This window comes from Balaenoptera musculus, chromosome X (assembly GCF_009873245.2).
Source record: "Balaenoptera musculus isolate JJ_BM4_2016_0621 chromosome X, mBalMus1.pri.v3, whole genome shotgun sequence".
Taxonomy (NCBI): Eukaryota; Metazoa; Chordata; class Mammalia; order Artiodactyla; family Balaenopteridae; genus Balaenoptera; species Balaenoptera musculus.
Window position 1 is genome coordinate 13224314 of NC_045806.1, and position 20557 is coordinate 13244870.

Genomic DNA, 20557 nt, shown 5'->3' on the forward strand with positions numbered 1-20557 from the left:
ATTCTAAATATAAACTCTACAATGCCATGAGCTATCCTCCACATGAACTGGAGAGATGTGAAGCCAAATTCAAGGTCAAGGGTGTCAGCAGCAGCCATGTGATTGATACAGAGTCAGAATACAAGTCAGCTACAGCTCTGTTCCTGGTACGCATCATCTAGAAGGCAGGTGAAGCTGCTTTAAAGCAGGCCAGAAAGTCAGACTTGCTGTAGAACCTAAGTATTCTGCAAAGTTCCAGAGCCTTCTATCTCACCTTGTGGATCAAGCAGAGAAATGGCACAATAAAATAAATTTTACTCACTCTCTCCTGGTACTTCCAGACTCAGAAAGACTCTACCTTCACTCTTAGAAAAGAACCTATTTCTCCTTTTATGTGCATAAGAGACGCCCCCTCTTAGATATCTGTCCTGTATGCCAGTATCTCTACTGATTTAATAAGCAACCAGAAGACTAATCATGCATGCCAAAGGAGGGTCACGATGGCCCACGAAGGGGAGCAGAATTTGCCCCCCACACACAAAATATGTCCCTTTGGCATAAAGATTATCCTGGGCTGATTATTTTTAAGAAACAGGAGACATAGGAGAAGCTCTAAAACAGAACAGAAGTTACCCTTTTGTTAGAGACATTTGCATTTATAAGGGAAACCTCCATTTGTAAGGGTGTCTCCCTCTCTTTACCAGGAAGAGAAGGGTGACTCTAAATCTCTAGAAACTCTTCTCAATGGAGAAGGCAGGGACTTAAATCCGCATAACAAACTCACCCTTGTTTACTGTGCTTTGCCTTGAAAACCTCCCATAAATACCTCCACCCCCAACATCTTCTTTTCTCTGTAGCTGGAGACGGTACTTAAGATGGTGGCTTGGGCCATTTCTGGGAGTTACTCAGTTTTCCTGGGTATACAGGAGGTATCCATGTTATTAAGCTTCTGTTTGTTTTTCCCGTTATTCCTTTATTACAGGGGGCCTCAGCCAAGAATCTAGAAGAGTAGAGGGAAAATGATTTTTTCTCCCCAACACCCATGAAACAGATTTTAGCTGCAAATATACCCTTTAGGAGGCTCCTGGTTTCCAAACTATTTACTTTCTTAGCAAGAAGGGCCAGAATGGCCATTACCCACTGTAAGTCATTGTTATTTGCTCAAGTTTAAGTGATTCCCCAGGCTTCCTGGTGTCTGCTGCCTGGTGATTCTATTACCTTAGTCTTTTCCTTCAATAAGACTTCTCCCCATCCTCATAAATGGTGGCTCTTAAGGCTATTTTTCTCCAACAAACTGATTGCAGGACATAAAGATGTTCAGTAGCAATTAGGTTTTATTGTTCTCATCTCACTTATGAGTATAGAAACTATCAAAATGTAAAACGCACAATTCCTCTGACTTCGCAATTCCCCTTTTAGGAATTCATCCCATAGAAGTGTGTGTGTGTCGCTATGAGAACATATGTACAGATACTAATTTGCAGCATGATTTAAAGCAGCAAATAATGGACACAACCTAAATATTCACCAATATGAGACTGTTTAAATAAAGAATGATGTGTAGAGCAAGGCAAGCCATGTAGAAGATCCCTGTGCACTGATGTGGAGTGATGAGTACAAAAAGCAAGGAGGGGACTTCCCTGGTGGCGCAGTGGTTAAGAATCCGCCTGCCAATGCAGGGGACACGGGTTTGAGCCCTGGTCCAGGAAGATCCCACATGCCGAGGAGCAACTAAGCCCATGCGCCACAACTACTGAGCCTGCGCTCTAGAGCCCGCAAGCCACAACTACTGAGCCCGCGCGCCTAGAGCCTGTGCTCCGCAACAAGAGAAGCCACCGCAATGAGAAGCCCACACACCACAACGAAGAGTAGTCCCTGCTCACCGCAACTAGAGAAAGCCCGCGTGCAGCAACAAAGACCCACCATAGCCAAAAATAAATAAATAAAATAAAGAAATTTATTTAAAAAAAAAAAAAAAAAGCAAGGGGAACGATGTCTCAAGCATGGTAGCATATGTATTTTTTTAAGGGAACATATGTCCATATATGTTTGCAGTAGGCATTTGTACACATACATACACGCACAGTCTTTGGCAGAATAACAAAAGAAATGGATGAAGGTAGTCACCTCTGGGTAAGGGAACTGAGGTGAGGTAGGGGCACATGAGAGGCAGTTTTATACCTTTTCTGTAGGGCTTAACTTTTTTATCCTGTGTATATATGTCTTAAAAATATGCAAACACACACACACACACACACAAAGAGTAAAGGATAGTCATCAAGGAATTAACCTTGCCAAAGCTATCTAACAGTGGCACCTACTGGTAAAATCACTTTCTATCCCAAAGTATTCTCTAAAAGAAAACCCAAGGTTCGCCTGGCACAGCCATTTCAGCCATTAGTCAGGACGTATGTTTCTGTTAAAGCCTTGTAAGGAACTCTTCACTTGTATTAAGTCTTCTGAGCATAAGACTTAAAAGTGTCATCTGGCTGGGAAGTTACAATTCATTATAGTCTGAATTGCAAGCTATAAAAATGAGTGAAGTGGACTTCCTTGGTGGCGCAGTGGTTAAGAATCCGCCTGGCAATGCAGGGGACATGGGGTTCGAGCCCTGGTCCAGGAAGATCCCACAGGCCCCGGAGTAACTAAGCCCGTGCGCCCCAACTACTGAGCCTGCGCTCTAGAGCCTGCGAGCCACAACTACGGAGCCCATGGGCCACAACTACTGAAGCCCGCACACCTAGAGCCCGTGCTCCGCAACAAGAGAAGCCACTGCAATGAGCAGCCCGCGCACCACAACCAAGAGTAGCCCCCGCTCACCGCAACTAGAGAAAAGCCCGCGCACAGCAACGAAGACCCAACACAGCCAAAAATAAATTTAAAAATTTATTAAAAAAAAAAAAATGAGTGAAGAATATCTCTATATCCTTCCACGGAGTGATCTCCACTCCAGCATATAGAGTTAAGTGAAAAAAGCAAGGCAGAAAAAATGGGCAGAGTATGCTGTCATTTATCTAAGAAGGGGAGGGGGTTACAAGTAGACATACAGGTTTACTTATATTTTAAAAATGGAAAGAAAACCCATTAAAAAAAAAGAATTAATGGTTGCCATAGGGAAGGAAGGGACTATGCTGGAGGGGAGAGAACAGAACTAGATTTCTCTGAATCAGTGTTTCTCAACGGGGGCTATTCCACCTGTGTCCCCAGGGGATGTTTGGCAATGTCTGGAGGTATTTTTAGTGTCACAACTGGGGTTTGGGAGAAGTGTACTACTGACATCTAGTGGGTAGAGGCCAAGGACGCTGCTGAACATCCTGCAATGAACAGGACAATCATCTGGCCCCAAATGTCAGTAGTACAAATTATATATCTAATAAGGAACTTGTATCTAGATTATATAAAAAACTCTTACAACTTAATAATAAAATGACAAATAACCCAATTTAAAAGTAGGCAAAGTATCTGAATAGACAGTTCTCCAAAGATGATATACAAGTGGCCAATAAGCATACGAGAAGATGTTCGACATCCTCAGACATCAAGGAAATGTGAATCAAAGCCACAGTGAGCCACAACTTCACACCCACTAGAATGGCTATACGGTTGACCCTTGAACAATGCAGGGCTTAGGGGCACTGACCCCCAAGCAGTCAAAAATTCGAATATAACTTTACACTTGGCCCTCTGTATCTGCAGTCCCACACCCGTGAATTCAACCTACTGGATCATGTAGTAGTGTAGTATGTATTTATTGAAAATAAAAAAAAAAACCAACGTATATGTGGACCCATGCAGTTCAAATCCGTGTTGTTCAAGAGTCAACTGTAATCAAAAAGACAATAACAAGTGTTGAGGATACGAAGAAATCGGAACCCTCACACACTGCTGGTGGGAATGTAAAATGCTGCAGCCACTTTGGAAAACAGTTTGGCAGTTCCTCAAAAAATTAAACATACAGTCACCATATGACCCACAATTCCACTCCTAGGTATAGACCCAAGTGAAACAAAAACATATGTCCATACAAAAACTTGTACACAAATATTCATAGCAGCATTATTTGTAGTAGCCAAAAAGTGGAAACAGCAAATGGTTCCATCAGAGGATGAATGGATAAGAAACAAAGTACTGATACATGCTACAACACAGACAGATCTTGACAATGTTATGTTAAATGAAAGAAGCCAGTCACAAAAGGCCACATATTGTATGATTCCATTTACAATTGACTAACACAGGTTTGAACTGAGCAGGTCCACTTAGACATGCTTTCTTTCCATAGTAAATAGTACTACATGGTCCATGGCTGGTTGAAGCCGTAGATGCGGAACCACAGATACAGAGGAACACATATACGGAGAGGCGACTAGGAGTTATAGGCAGATTTTTGACTGCATGGAGGGTCAGCCCCTGACCCTTGCATTATTCAAAGGTCAACTGTATATGAAATGGCCAGAATAGGCAAATATATAGAGACAGAAAACAGATTAATGGTTGCCTAGAGCTAGAAGGATAGGCGGCTTGGGGATGTCAGCTAAAGGGTGTGGAATTTCTTTTCGGAGTAATCAAGATGGTCCAAAATTGATGGTGGTGGTGGTTGCAGAGATCTGTGAATGTGCTAAGTCACTGCATTATACACTTTCGATGGCTAAATTTTATGGTATGTGAATTATATCTCAATAAACTGTTAATAAAAAACCAATCACAATGGTGAGGTGTATACTCTGATAGAGGTGGTACAAGGTACAGAAGGCAGAGGCCAGGAAACAAAGGAGGTCAGAAATGGCTTCCCAGGATGAATAGGAAGTTGTCAGTAATCAGGTTTGGTTTATTTTTGTAATTAAATTTTTCATCGGTTTTATTGAGATTCCAGGGGTAAGGAGGTTGCAGGACGGGGACATCTCAGGCGTAGGGAATCTCAGGATACACCTAAAAAACTCATTCAGATTGTCCAACTATAAAACCCCAAGTGCAGGAGAGACGGGGATGCCATGGGATAAGTTAGCAGAGCAGCAGGTGACAGAGCACAATGGCCTTCGCTCCCAGCCAAAATCTTGGACTGAACGTTTTACAGGAAAAGGAATCGGTGAAAGATGAGGAGCAGCAGAAGGACAGACGGGGATGGGTCTAGAGACAGGACAGCCTGTGTGTTCACATCAGCTGTGATCAACTGTCGTCACAGTCAACTCAACCCTTTCCTAAACGTTCAGCTTGAAAACTACTGCAAAGAGAAACCAATCTAGGACTGTGTCTTCCTTCAAGGCACAACTGACAAGGTGGACGATTGAGAACAAAGTGGTCTGATATAAACTAATAACAATAAGAGTAATAAGAATAAGAAAAATCATATATAATTAAAATGTCCTGATGTCAGAATGAAGAAAATAATAAGAATAACCCCTCATGAGTTTATGCCAGAGCCAGAAACAAAACAATGACCCAACCCAGAAAGTTAAGCCACTTACCACAGGAACATGGGCATTTGGCTCAAATTCTGTGGAATCAGCATCTGAAGATAAAGAAATGAGTTCAGTAACTCACCAATAGTACTGAAAAACACTTCAAGTAATAAGAATGCTTTTTACTAAGAGGTTATTAGACAATCTCAGACTTACCTTTCAAGTTAAGGCAGTTTCTCGCAAATTCTATCACTGCCAGTTGCATCCCAAGGCAAACTCCTATTTTAAAAAGCACATATATAAAGCAAATGAACGTTATTTTGTACTGCTTCGTATTTTCTGTTCACTTATTTGCTGTCTATCTCCTCCATCTAGAATGTAGGCTCCAAAAAAGCAAGTTTGCTGCTGTAGCCTCTGCCCTCAGAACACGTGTGGCAGGGGCAGGGAAGGGGTTGGACAACCCAAACTCGAGGAGGAATAAATGCGAGGTCAGAAAAGGGCAGGAAAGGAGAAGGCAAGGTCCAAAAGGCAAATCTGCCTCCTTGCAAATGTGTCTCTAGATCGAGGCACACTTGTGGGCTGCAGGGCTGCTCCAAAGCGCCCGACTCCTTCAGAGAATGTCTAACAACACCCCAATTCAAGAGGGAGTCTCCGTGGGCTGGGACTTCACACCCCCTCTTCTCAAGGTAGATTCACGGCCTTAAATGTGGGCTCTGCTTGTGGGCAGCCCCCGGCTGGCCAGCAGGCTGGGCTCCAAGGAGCACCTACAGGCGGGCAGGGGAGCGGGAGGTCTGTGCCCAGCTGCTGAGCCCAGAACAGCCCTAAACCTCACTGCAGGGAAACAGCAGCAGCTGGGGGAGCTGGTACCTCCACCGCAGGCTGGAGCGCGACGGAGAGGCCAAATGGAACTGAACGGAGAGCTCAGTAAGGAGAAAAGGGGACCTGCGGAGGCCCAGGCCTGTTGCCACAGGGATGTGCCCCTCGCTGATCTCCACATTCACTGCGGCCCACCGATTCTCTCCAATAAACAAATGCCAAGGAGCATTCCAGATGCTTTTATAGATATATTCAAGGTACACAGGGGCTCAAAGGAGAGAGCAGTCAATATACCGGGCACGCCAGAACAAAAGTCAATAAGCGTGAAACAGCTGAGTGCTTTGGGGGCACTTTAGAAAGTTTCGTAAGGCTAGGACATAAAGAGACAGTGTGTTAAAGAGCTGCAAACTATTCTACACAGTGAAAATTATCTGAAGAACGCTAACCACGTTCAGACAGAAACTAAACAAGATTACTTCAAAAGAAAACAGTGGCCCAGATGAGCTTAGATGGATAAAACAAAGCAAGGTATCAAGGTAACTACTCCTGGCTTCTCTTTTGAAAATGGATCCCAAGTGGAGAGCGTCTAGGAAGCTAATCAAAGAACAGGCAAGGGGGAAAATGAACAGTCTGATGATATTAAGTAAAGAGTACCAAAGCCGGTCCAGTCAGTTCGTAAACCCGCCAGCCCATGCAAGCACAGCATGAAACATGGCCTCTCCCCACTCCCTCTTCCGCCTGAATCCCCAGCTGCAGGGCTGCCTTTATCCCATCAGTGTTCCATTTCATCTGGTTCCATTGCTCCAGAAGCCATGCTTTGCAATTTGAACAAAAGCATTGAAAAGACCCAGCTCTACTAAATCTTAACAGAGCTGCCCCTGTAATGTTGGATGGTCTTTCTGTATTATCTTTTCTAGAAGGAGCATATAAATTTCAAGTTAAGCTTTTTTTTCTGATGAGAAATAACATTGTGGCATTCTGTTGAGATGTTTGCTCGAAGTGGTGAAAGGTGGAATCGGAGAAGGGCAGGTATGAACAGAGGTTCCTCCCAGCCTCTTGCTACACAACCAGAACAGTGGTAAGTTCTCCTGGGCTGGCAAATGTTTTTGGCCAAGGGCCAGAGAGTAGAGATTTTAGGCCTTGCAGGCTGTAGGGTCTCAAACTCTGCCACTGTATCGCGAAAACAGCCACAGACAATATGTAAACCAATTGGTGTGGCTGTGTTCCAATAAAACTTTATTTACAAAAACGCTGCAAGCCAGGTAAGGCTTGCAGAATATAGTTTCCAGACCCTGTAGCAAACTATTTGGCACCTGAATATTCAAATTCAAGATCACACTTTTCACATTAACAAACTCTATTACGTGTTACCCTACTAGGTGTCAAAACTCTAAAAAACTCATAGTTAGGATTCATAAACATCAGTTTTACCCAGAAAAGGAATCTTCCTTGACCGTGCCCAAGAAATCGCCTGGAGTTTTCCCAACGTTCCTCTGATTCCGAAGCCTCCTGGCACAAGAACACCACTGCAAGCAACACAAGAGGAGGGGAAATTTGACATTATTTTTATTTGTAAACTCTTGTTTTCAGCCATTCATGCTTATTGATCCCAAATCCGACACTTGGCACAGCTGCTAGAGAATACACTTGGAGTCTATTTTCAGAACTGATTACATGATTTCACATCCTGAACTTTCTTCTTGAAATCCTCCCAATGTTATAAAGAAGTTGCAACAATTTCTCACAACTGACCTTGATATATATTTTCTCATAGGTCTTTGCAGCACGTGAGCATAGTGACTGAGAAGCTCAATTCAATTAAAAATGCCACTGAAAGAATTATCTGAATAAAAATAGGTTAAGGTTCTTTTAAAAGTACTTTTATACAAATGTTAAGACCTCTGGGGCTTCCCTGGTGGCACAGTGGTTAAGAATCCTCCTGCCAATGCAGGGGACACGGGTTTGATCCCTGGTCTGGGAAGATCCCACATGCCGTGGAGCAACTAAGCCCATGCGCCACAACTACTGTTGTGTGCCCGTGTGCCTAGAGCCCGTGCTCCGCAACAAGAGATGCCACCGCAATGAGAAGCCCGCGCACGACAACGAAGAGTAGCCCCTGCTCACCGTACCTAGAGAAAGCCCACGCGCAGCAACAAAGCCCCAACACAGCCAAAAATAAATAAATAAATAAATTTTTTAAAAAAACAAAAGCACAAGAGTTCAAGAGAAAAACCCAAGGGCCATGCTACCCTCACAACACAATGCCACCCCCAAAAGTTTTATTGCTTACTTACAAAATAAAACCTAGAATCAAAGGATGTGGAAAAGAAAATAAAACCAAGAGAGGAGGGAGGATTGTCATTCTTGCACTTTAACTTTGTATATGTAAGGTCCACCTCTGCATCTTGCAGTAGCATCAGCTCACTTTCCCACCAATACGGTATCGTCATCCTCCCCAGAATAAAAGCATCTCCACTGCACGTGCCCCTAACATTGACATGGCACGTTTCAAAGTAAATGCAGCGTGAATGCAGCACAACCATCCAGAATCACCACAAGTACTCCAAACTACACTTCAAAATGTACAAAAATTAGTAATTGGGGTAAATCGAATCATGGAAAAAATCACAATGGCGTTCTCCTAACTGGAGTGGATGGTCCTTGGTACTTACTCAGCTTTGCAGAGTTTCTGCCAAGCTTCGTGGAATTTCACAGGGTCCTCAGTTTCGGTAGTCTGCTCCAGATCAATGGAGTCTATGTACTAAAAACATGCAACAAGTTAAAGGAACATTTCAGGAAAATAAAAACTGGAAAATACTAGAGTCATCTAATACACAATTATTCGATGACTACTTATTATGCAAACACTGTACTGGTCACTTAGCATAGAAAAGCACCATCTCTGTCTTGTGGCTCTTACAATCTTTCAGGCAGGTTATGAAACCAAATAAACAGGCATCCACATCACAGGGAGGTAATGGCTACGATGGGCAAAGAAGAGAACGCTGCGGAAGGAACCAGGAGCCGCAGCTGATACGTATGTGGACTGGAGAGAAGAAAGGCAAGAGCGCCTTCGGGGAAGCCCTCTGGGAAGGGGATGTCCAAGAAGCTAAGCCCTCGAGGATGAGTGGACGCGAGCCGAGCGCGTGTGTGCAGTTGAGGGGCAAGTGGGAAGGGGTGCGGGGGGTGGGGGAGGGCTGTGAAGGAACAGCTTCAAAAACCAGAAAGACAAAAAACAAAAAACAGAAAGTGGTGACCACTCTGGGGACCTCAAAAGAAGCTCCATCCAGTGAGAGAAGTTTATACTTGAAGCCACTGAAAGATCTGAAGGAACAGAGAGCGATCTTAGAAAAATCACTCTGGCTCAGTGAAGGAAAGGGAAGGAAAACTGAAAACCAGTCGGGAAATTACTGCAAAAGCCAGGCGAGATAAACACAGCACAAGCCCATGATTCAAACAGTACTTAGTAGAAGCCACCATCAATGAATTCTACTACATGAAAAACATGTACAACAATTCCTATGTACATAACAGTCCCTATGTGTCTCTATTATTTTCGAATTTCTGTTGTAAAAATTACTATCTGAACATATCTTAAGATACAAAATTTTACTTTATAAAATTAGTATTATAACAGATTTTCTATTGTTTTCTTTTTTCTATGAGGGTCTGGCAGACTAGGAAGGGAGAGGAAGAACAGGGAGGGAACTGTTCCCTGGAAAGTCAAAAATAAACAGTGACTAGAGAAGGAAGCTACAGAGAGGTGAGAGAAAACCGGATAGGTCCTAAGCTGGAAGTTACTAAGTTTCTTGAACATATAAGTGTATCTTTTGGCTCATTATATTAAGGTTTTACCATTTAAATCAAGATAATAAGGCCTCCCTAAACTGTGATATACCCAGAGAGAATAACATTAAATATAAACATTTATATAGGGAGAGAAAACTCTAGAAAGATATGCATCAAACTGGGAACGACAGGTACAACAAGAGAAGTGGGATTTCACGGAGGAAGAACCTTCCACTTTCTGCATTTTACATTATGCTTTGCTTAAATTTTCTACACTGAGCATATACTACTTCTATATCTAACAAAGAATATACTCAAGCTATATATAACTCCACCTCTGCTATCCCATAATACTGTTTAAAAAACAAACAATCACTGTTTGCCAGATATCAGTCCTTCAAGTTAGAAAGGGAAATATATATAAATATGGCATTTTAAAAATCTGGGTTCAATTCCCACGCTAAACGGGAAATAAAGTTCTATTATTTTCTCATTAGGCAAACACAAAATAGTTAAATGAGCATGAAGTATATATGTCCCTGAATGTGCAAAGCCTAATTTCAAAAACTGTGCCTTAAACCTGTATGCAGAAAAAAGTTAACAGACTGAAATCCTTGGAAATGCCTGCTTACAAGTTTGGGCCTTGTCTGGCATCTGGAACTTGGATCTGGGGAGGGTTCCCACCATTCCCAAGAACCAGTAAGAGTGGCTCAGTGTGCCTACAGTGTTTGAAGAAACAACATGATTTAAGCTGAACACCTGCTTTCCTCCTGGGAGTCTGGAATTTTGACACTCAGGAGGCAGAGAGCATCTGTGTGACCAGCTCCCAGTAAAAACCCCGGGCGCTGAGTCTCTAATGAGCTTCCCTGGTAGACAGCACTTCACCTGTGCTGTTACAGCTCGCTGCTGGGGGATTTAAGCACGTCCTCTGTGACTCCACTGGAGGAGGGCTGTTGGAAGCTTACACCTGGTTTCCCCAGACTTCATCCCACGTGCCTTTTCCTTTGCTGATTTGGCTCTGCATCCTATCACTAAAATAAGTCATAATCGTGAGTACAGCTGTATGCTGAGTCCTCTGTGTCCACCTGGTGAATCATTAACCCTGGAGGTGGACTTGGGGATCCTTGAACACAACCTGCCTCTCTGCAACACGAGATTTCACGATGAATGCCTGAAATATGCAGAAGAGCGGGGAGGGGCTCACCATCAGATTCAACTTGCGGTTGATGGCCAACGCTGAGTGTTCCAGGGCTTTGAACACGGAGGCATAGCAGTCCCTGAGCTTGGTGTATTTGCCAACCAGGGCTATGGAACACGTTTTCTGTAACCTTTCATACCTGGGAAGGAAAACAAGCTTAAAGGTTATATGCATGTAACATCACATCACAAGCATAATGACAGCCACTGTTCTTATCCCAAGGCACTTTTTAAAACCTGAGGAGCAGACGTGCCTTGAACTTGATGTACTTGACTCAGATTCCCCACCCCACCCCCAAAGAATAACAATCTGTACCCCAAGAGATTTGAAAATCATGAGAAAGCCCAACATTGGCTTACATAAGCAGGCAAAGATATAAATCTGAGGAGAGTATATCAGAGAAAAAGTTAAAAGCATTAAAAATAAAAAATAAAAAAGCTCTCCCCAGGCTTCCCTGGTGGCAGTGGTTAAGAATCCGCCTGCCAATGCAGGGAACACAGGTTCGAGCCCTGGTCTGGGAAGATCCCACATGCCGTGGAGCAACAAAGCCCGTGTGCTACAACTGAGCCTGTGCTCTAGAGCCCGTGAGCCATAACTACTGAGCCCACGTGCCACAACTACTGAAGCCCACGCGCCTAGAGCCCGTGCTCCGCAACAAGAGAAGCCACCGCAATGAGAAGCCCATGCACGGCAACGAAGAGTAGCCCCCACTCGCCGCAACTAGAGAAAGCCTGTGCACAGCAACAAAGACCCAATGCAACCAAAAATAAATAATAAATATTTTAAAAAAAAGCTCTCCCCATCTCATAAACATGAGCTGTCCTGAAATTCATTTATAACGTGACACTGTATAAGAAAATGCATTCTCAGTGTCAATAGGAAACACTCCAATACTAACTTTGTAAGGTGATATAAGAAAATGCATTCAAAGTGTCTACATTAAAAATTGTTACATTCCCAGCTGGCCCACAAAAGCCAGGTTATTTATGGCATTCCTGAAGAATGGTGCTGAGAGAACTATTTAAAATACTATAAGCCACTTAGATCATTTTTATGAGAAAATTCCATTCTACATGAGACACTCAATCACATTTTACCATTAGAGACATAATCTTTACCGTTGCTTTCGTCAGGAGATCTGTTCAAGGAACATGAAAAATGCCTGGTCTGGTACTAAGTATGCGGGAATGTCACTTGGGGCTGAAGATCTTTTAGGGCTTTGAAGCAAACTGTTCCCCAAACAGCTTAGAACAAAAATGTTACCGGGATGAGGACTATTCCTCCTTCATATCAACATCTGCAAAGAGTGAAAGAGAAGCCTGATGGAAACAGGCTGGGAGGAGAAAAAGGCACAAGGAGCTAAGAAGTCAAAACTGACAGCAGAGGTGGCTTTCTAGGAAGGTGACTGAAGAACGTGAGAGAAAGATGGTAAACCTTTAACTTACCAGCTAATTTTATGTCGCTGTGGAGGCTGCCTGCCTGCCTGACCGTGCTTCGCCCCAGCTCTACGGAAAGGACTCAGGTAACAAAGCAAGTTGGTATCAAGCCAAGATTCCAAGACGATGTGGGGTCGGGGGGCGCATCCTGTCCCTCCGGGGAGGGACGCAGGGCTGCAGTCAGCACGGCCAGTCCCTCCTCGCACCCACTCCTCCTTCCACTCACTCGTTGCTGGTCTTCCCAGGGCAGGGTGGTCAGGGGGAACAGGGGAGGCCACTGGGTCAGTCCAGCCGCCGTCCAGGGAGGTATGCTGAGCCCACGCCCCCGTGCTCTCTTTCCCTCTTGGCCCTGCAGGCTGGGCTCATGGAGCACTGCCCGGACCAGCCAAGCACCTCCCTCCCCTCGTGCTCTCCATTCAGCCATCAGCTGGGTGTGACGCAGCAGCTGACACTGCAGTCAGCTGGTCGGCTTTGTAAGCCCATCCCCCAGCAGGAAGGTTCCCGGGGAGGCAGGGTTGTCCCCACCTCAAGACCCAGGCAAGTTCTTCCACCCAGCTCAACCAGGGACCCCTGGCCTATGGGCAGCACTGGACCTCCACGATCAACGCCATCCCTTTGACCTCTGTGTGCCTCCTTGTATCTCTCTACAGGCTGTACTGAGGGGACAGGGCCTAAAGAATGGACACTTCACACTGCCATGACCAATGAACCAACATCACGGCCAACATGATGCAGAGGGACTGATGCTCAATATCCCCTTTGCTTGAATCCTGAACTGAATGGTGGCCCCAAAAAACATATGTCCCCCAGAACCTATGAATGTGCCCACATCTGGAAAACAGGGTCTTTGCAGATGCAATTAAGTTAAGGATCTCCAGTTGAGATCATCCTGGATTAGAATGGACCCTAACTGCAAAGACAAGCATCCTTATAAAAGAGAAAGGAAGAAGACACAAAGGAGAAGGACATGCGACAAGAGAGGCAGAGACTGGAGTGATGCGCCCACAAGCCAAGGAACACCAAGGAAGCTAGCCCCCAGAAGCCAGGAGAAACGCATGGAACAGATTCTCCCTCAGAGTTCCAGAAGGAACCAACCCTGTTGACACCTTGATTCAGGACTTCTAACCTCCACAACTGTGACAGAACAAATTTCTATTGTTTTAAGCCACCCATTTTGTGGTAACTTATTACAGCAGACACAGGAAACTAATACAAAAACCAAACACTGGCTTTAAAAAGCACAGAGGCATAGAGTAAAATTTAGAACTATTACCAACACAAAGAGTTAAAATATTAAAGTTTCTAGTGCTTAAAGAGGATCAGCCCCAAGCTACTCAGAAAATTCCTACAAAGTGACTGATTCCTTAAGCATTCTGCAGGACAGGGGCTTAGTTGTGTCACCAGTCATGGGAGCACCTAAGTTCCGAAAATGCACTTTGTTCGTGATTCTTCTTGCCCCAGAAATTCTAAAACGCTTTTAAAATTTTAAAGTGAAAGGGCAAAAGAACTTTCAATCTACTAGTCATCTACCAAAGGTCGGGATTTTGTCATCATCAAATCACTTAAATTATTGTTACCGACATCAGTAACCAATAGTGCCTGATGTGATGTTAAGGCCTGGTGTATTTTCTCTCATAAGTGCCACAACGTGGTACTAGTATCCCCCCATTATATATGGATGGGAGAATAAGCCCAGAGAGGTTAAGTAATCTGCCCAAACTCAAACAGCTAGTGAAAGGAGAAGCTGGGGTCTGAATCTATGGTGCCTGACACCAGAGCTTACGTTTTTTCATTGAGATATAACTGACATACAACATTACATTAGTTCCAGATGTACAGCCTAATGATTCAATATATTTATATATTACGAAATGATGACCACAATATTCTAGTTAACATCTATCACTGCACATAGTTACAAATTTTTTTGTGTGATGAGAACTTTTAAGATCTACTCCTTAGCAACACCAGAGCCTTCATTTGTAACGACTGTGCCTATTGCCTCTACTTCAGCTGCAGGAGAAGTCAAGCAGCCAGGACTTTATGGAGTCACACCTCATCAACAGTTAGTAAAAGAAAACAGGTGATGGGGATTTAATCTGTATACGACATCAAATTAGACAAACCTTGCTGAAATTAATATGATTGTCTTAAAGCTAAAACCTATCAGAGGTTTTTAATGCCGATACTGATAGTTAATAACTGCAGGATAGAACAACAATGCCATAGCCAAAACTTCCCATTCAGAAGGATTTTCTTTAAGAAATGTTAGCCAAATCTTAAAAATAAGCAAAACAAAACAAAACAAAGCCTGTAGCATTTTAAACTGTTTAAAATATTCAGAAACTAAATAACAAACTAATAAATAAATGCTTCCAAAGGTTTTTTAAAATTCTGGAATCCAAATGCCTTCAACTCACTTTGCTTTAGTAGAGCAAAATCAAAGGCCCCAGAAATCTTCAGAGCACAGCAAAACACCCTAACAATATGCTAGAGCTTTAGCTATTTCCAGAACCAAACATACCCATGTGGAAAGTGGAATGCTACATAGTTACCTTTTAAGGTACACCTCAATGCTACCCCCAAACCCAAGAATTATGAAAAATTACATTAGTAATTCCTTTCACAGTACCTGTCAGCCATATTTCTCCACTTGAAAAGCAAATTACTTGCAGAATCCCCAATAGGCAGATCCAATCTCTCTTTGAAATATTTAACGATGCCTTGTTCCTCCAAAAGCACAGGTACTCGGTAGGTGGAAGAAACATCGTGGATACATATAACCTGATTAATGATGATAAAACACCATATTTAATGGAACAACTCAAGTATGCCACAAAAATGAACGTAAGAATGAGCCAAAACTCAAGAGAGATGGCAGTTTATTTATACTGACAGAAGAAAACCAAGAACACAGCAACCTAAACAGGAGTCAGAATTAACACAAGGTTAGTTGGATCTAATTACAAAACACTGAAGTCATTATTCTACATCTGGAACCATGGATGCTATGGTAGAATATATATATTTTTTTCCCTATATACACGTTCTTTGTTCCTAGTTCCTGGCACAGGGCTTCAAAAACATTCACAATTTCCTGAGTTATAGGGGTAACTTTGTTAAGTTAATGAGATGACTCAGGGTGGCCCCTAGATGACTTCAGGATGGGAGTTGGTCACCAGAAAAACCAAGCAGGTCATTAGAAGGCTGGAACTTTCAGCCACCTGACCTCCACGGAGGGGACAGGGGCTAGAGACTGAGTTCAATCAGGTGACCGATGATTTACTCAATCACGCCTACGTAATGAAACCCCAATCAAAATGCTGAACATCAGGACTCAGGGGAGCACCCTCGCTGGTGAATTTACAGATGTACCGGGAAGGTGGTGCACCCTGACTCCACAGGGATAAAAGTTCTTGTGCCTGGGACTCTCCTAGACCTTGCCCTATGTCTCTCTTCATCTGGCTGTTCACCTGCACCCTTTACAATTAAACAGTAATCATAAGTATAGCACTTTCCGGAGCTGTGAGTCATTCTAGAGAATTATCAAACTTGAGGTGGTTATGGGAAGCTTCAACTTTGTAGTCAGCCCGGCAGAAGCGTGGGTGGCTTGGGACAACAGAAACCTGCGGCGAGTGTCTGAAGTGCAGGGCAGTCTTATAAAGACCTGCGGAGTCCGATGCTCACTCCAGGTAGTTAGTGTCTGAGTTGAACTGCAGGAACCCCAGCGGGTGTCAGAGACTTGGTATTGGAACATGAATGCTTTATATGTCAGTATCCAAGACACATGGCCCAAGGCACCATCTTCTAAGCCTAGGTTAAGGCAGTAGCAATGAATACATACATCTTGTCTTCTAAGTGTGGGTATGAAGTTTGTTCACTCATTTGTTGTTGCTGCTGCCTCTGTAGTTGCTTTTGTCTGTGCTCCCTTCATTTGGGTAAATTTAGAAGCACACATTAACACAGTCAAATTAATTACACTTGTCAGGGGAGAAAGGCTCTTTTAAGTGCCAGGTGGTGTGGTTGTTTTTCACACCCTAACGAGCTTTCACCACCCTCTCAGGTACATGCAAAGGGCTACTGGCAGGCATTTAAGGATCTGCCACATCCTAAATAAATGCCAAGAAATGTTCTGCCAACTCTATGTGTTCAGTCTTTCCCAATCCACAGCTATCCAACCAAGGGTTCCTAAGCTCTTTGGACATGGACAACTTGATACTTAAGACTACTGTGTCTCACCCATGCATTCCCTGATACAATTCAAAGTGCCAAGATGTCACTGATATGAGGCTCCATCCCAATTATTAATTAAAATTATTGATAAATCTCTGGACAGCCACAACTCCCACAAGTGGAAGGCATGAGGTGTGGAGCTATTTACTCATTTATCCTCCAAGCCAGAGACATTTTTTCAAATATCATGGTAACAGAACATCACAGAGACGCCTGTGACTTTCCATTCCCTCCTCAGCAATCCAGGTGAGAAAAGCTCTAAATGCAAGTTCACCAGGAACTAAGAAATGGGAGAATTAACTCATATGAGAAAAAGCAATGTGCTGACAGATGTAGAAAACAAACTTATGGTTACTGGGGGGGTGGGGGGGAGTAGTGGGGGGAGGATATTGGGAGATTGGGATTGACATATACACACTACTGTATATAAAATATAGATAACTAATAAGAACCTACTGTATAGCACAGGGCACTCTACTCCATACTCTGTCATGACCTATATGGAAAAAGAATCTAAAAAAGAGTAGATAGATATATGTATATGTATAGCCGATTCACTTTGCTGTACAGCAGAAACTAACACAACATTGTAAATCAACTATACTCCAATAAAAATTTTTTTTAAAAAAAGCAGTGTGCTAAAAAATGGCTAATAGACTAGCCTGTGGACTGATGAGATAGAACATTCTTCAGAATCTATAGTTATAAAGAAAATAAACTCAAGGATTTCCTGGCGGTCCAGGGGTTAGGACTCGGCACTTTCACTGCTGTGGCCCAGGTTCAATCCCTGGTCAGGGAACTAAGATCCCGCAAGCCGTGTGGCATGGCCAAAAAAAAAAGAAAAGAAAAGAAACTCCATACGGTTGAAAGTTTGGACTGTATCATCTGTTCTCAGAGCTCTCAGCAACCCAATTCTAAAAGCTGTATCCTTCTATTTCGGAAACCAGGTTAAATGTGTGTGATACCCACACCAAGTACTATTTACAAAAAACAACGGAACAAAACCAAAATGGCTTGATGACACACAGATATAGGAGAGTGCTTTAAGCCTGCCATCACATTTTTCAAAGGAGTTCAGACTTGTGCACTGACCCTGAAGCATCAGGCAGTGAATACATCAGCCTGCCCCCTGAGACTCAGAAATCTGATTAGGTGGTTTTTAGGCTTCAGAGAACCCCGAGCTAATCTGAAGAAAACAAAAGGTTTCTGCCAAACCTCGCCCTTTTCCTGAGCACCCATCATATCACTTTTTAAACTCCAATCCCTTGTGCCTGAGCCTTATTGCAAACAAGAGACAGAGATAAGCAGATGAAAGAGAAAAGACAAGCCGGCTCTTGGATACCCAGGTGGAAAGTCCTGCAGAACAAAGGACCTGAACCCACGTCACAGTGGTTTTTGTAGCAATGAACTGAACTGAGGCCACTGATGTAATCAGAAGTGATAGTGTGAATGTCACCGTAATGTGTGGTTTGGGGTGAGTTAAGCTGTAACAAGTACAAAAGAGAAATCAAAGTAAAAGCCGTAAGTGTCCTGGAAAGACAAGATAAAGAGACGATAAGCAGGCTTCAAATGGTTCTCTCTCTAGAGGTTGGACTGCGAGTTAAAAAAACAACCCACCTGGTTTTGTACCTATAATTAAAATTTAAGGAGTGAAACACACAATCTATTTCAGGAGTCTCAAGACTGTTCACTTAAGGGCAAGGGAGCCGTAGTTGCATATGAGTCCCCCAAATCTTTTATAAATGTTGTGAAAAGTAATACGATAATTTAAGAGGTGTAAAATGCTGGCATCAGCAGAAGTGCCTGCAAGGCATTCAAATCTAAAGAGCAGCACTAACCTGTTCAGGGTTCACGTGACAAAACATAGAAATCTTTTCCTTCACAGCCATTTCGATGGGCGTTGAACTGCGGCAGACAATCTGTCAAAGTCAATTATGCACGGGTTAGCAGACAGGAATTGGGCTGTTCACACCGCCACTGATTTTCAGGAGGACGCTACGTTAATTTTGCTCCAGGAGACTTGACCAAGTGGGCATTTCTCCATCCTGGGAGTTCCACTGGGCTACGAGAAATTGGTCTGAGCACTAATACAAGCAAGTGTAACCAAACTCAACACAAATCCACCGGTGGGAAATGTCAAGGCATTTCTAGCGAACAGACTCGAGGCTCACAAATGTTACTTCTGTAAAACTACAAGAATAGAGCCAGACCAAGGGTTGGCAAACTTTTCTCTAAAGGGCCAGATGGTAAAAGCTTTAGGCTTTGCAGGTCATGCAGCTGCTGCCCTGACTCCTCATGGTACCGCCACGAGCAAAGGCAGCCAGAGACAAATGCGGACAATGAGTGGTAGTGTGTCGTAGAGAAACTTCCTTTACAGGAGGCAGGTCTGCAGGCCCTTACTTGCCAGCCTCTGATCTAGACTACTGGCAATAACTGGATTACTGCTATGAATAAGAGCAGGGGTAGCCCGACCTAGCAGGCTCACAGGAAAATCTCCCAGGTCCCACCTTCCTCTAAGGGACCCAGGGACCACACAAATGACAGGACATTGCACTTGCCCAGATGTCAGTGTGGCCAGTCAAATGAGGACCTGGAGAAGAAGAGATGGCCAATTTAGAAATGTGTGAAGCGACACTTGAGGATGAGGGAATAAGCCTTCCGCAGCTCCCAGATACAAAAAGCTCAGTCATAGAAACCATTTGAGAGCTAGGAAGGACTTAGATGATGTTATAGTTTAAGAAATGGAGGTCCTATTCCAAGAAACTTACCCACTCTCTTTAACTCACCAGATCGGGAGACAGGCCTAACCCCCTCAGCGCACGGACACTGTTTTGTGTGGGTTTGGTTTTCTGTTCTCCAGTAGCACTGGGCTGAAAAGAAATGGGTCACTGTCAGTACACTGGGCATCTAGCTCTTCTGGATAATGAATGGCTTCCTGGTTTAAAATGTGGAATAGGGGGTTTCCCTGGTGGTCCAGTGGTTGACTCTGCACTTTCACTGCAGGGGGCGCAGGTTCAATCCCTGGTCAGGGAACTAAGATCCCACATGCCACGCGGTGCGGCCAAAACAAAAACAAAGTGGAATAAACAGAGTATCGTAGGAAGACCTACAGGAGTTGCTGACTACACACTTATCTGGAAAGCTCACCTGTGGGACAAGGCTAACATGGATATTACAGAAATTCTCTCTTTTTGCTTTAAACTGGAATTGTCTGAACGCTTCCACAAATGGCATTCCTTCAATGTCTCCAATGGTGCCACCCAGCTGGGAATGGAAAAAAAAGACACAAGAGATCAAATAGCTTCCGTGGTACACAGACTAACAGAACAATTCTTAATACACTAAGCGTGAGAACTGAAGTCCCCCGAAAATGGGGGATCACTAATAGGCTGTCAACCCTTCATCTCATCAAGACTGAAAAAAAAATTTTTTAAAGAAAAGGAGCGGGACTTCCCTGGTGGCGCAGTGGTTAAGAATCGGCCTGCCAAGCCAGGGGACACAGGTTCGAGCCCTGCTCTGGGAAGACCCCACATGCCATGGAGCAACTAAGCCCGTGTGCCACAACTACTGAGGCTGCGCTCTAGAGCCCGCAAGCCACAACTACTGAAGCCCGTGCACCTAGAGCCCGTGCTCCGCAACAAGAGAAGCCACTGCAATGAGAAGCCCACGCACCGCGATGAAGAGTAGCCCCCGCTCACCGCAACTAG

At 43.8% G+C, this 20557-nt stretch overlaps 1 protein-coding gene across 12 annotated transcripts in view; it reads right to left on the minus strand.

Moving 5' to 3' along the window:
- CTPS2 (CTP synthase 2) overlaps positions 1-20557 on the minus strand; it is a 129279-nt gene that overhangs the window by 74929 nt on the left and 33793 nt on the right. For all 12 annotated transcript variants that reach the window (XM_036839732.1, XM_036839734.1, XM_036839731.1 and 9 more), the window contains 9 exons: positions 19998-20114; positions 19637-19720; positions 18689-18769; positions 15250-15401; positions 11188-11320; positions 8867-8955; positions 7626-7720; positions 5595-5657; positions 5445-5488 (listed from right to left, as the gene is read on the minus strand). In XM_036839732.1, coding sequence (XP_036695627.1) covers positions 5445-5488; positions 5595-5657; positions 7626-7720; positions 8867-8955; positions 11188-11320; positions 15250-15401; positions 18689-18769; positions 19637-19720; positions 19998-20114 — 858 coding nt within the window. The remainder of the gene's footprint in view (positions 1-5444; positions 5489-5594; positions 5658-7625; positions 7721-8866; positions 8956-11187; positions 11321-15249; positions 15402-18688; positions 18770-19636; positions 19721-19997; positions 20115-20557) is intronic.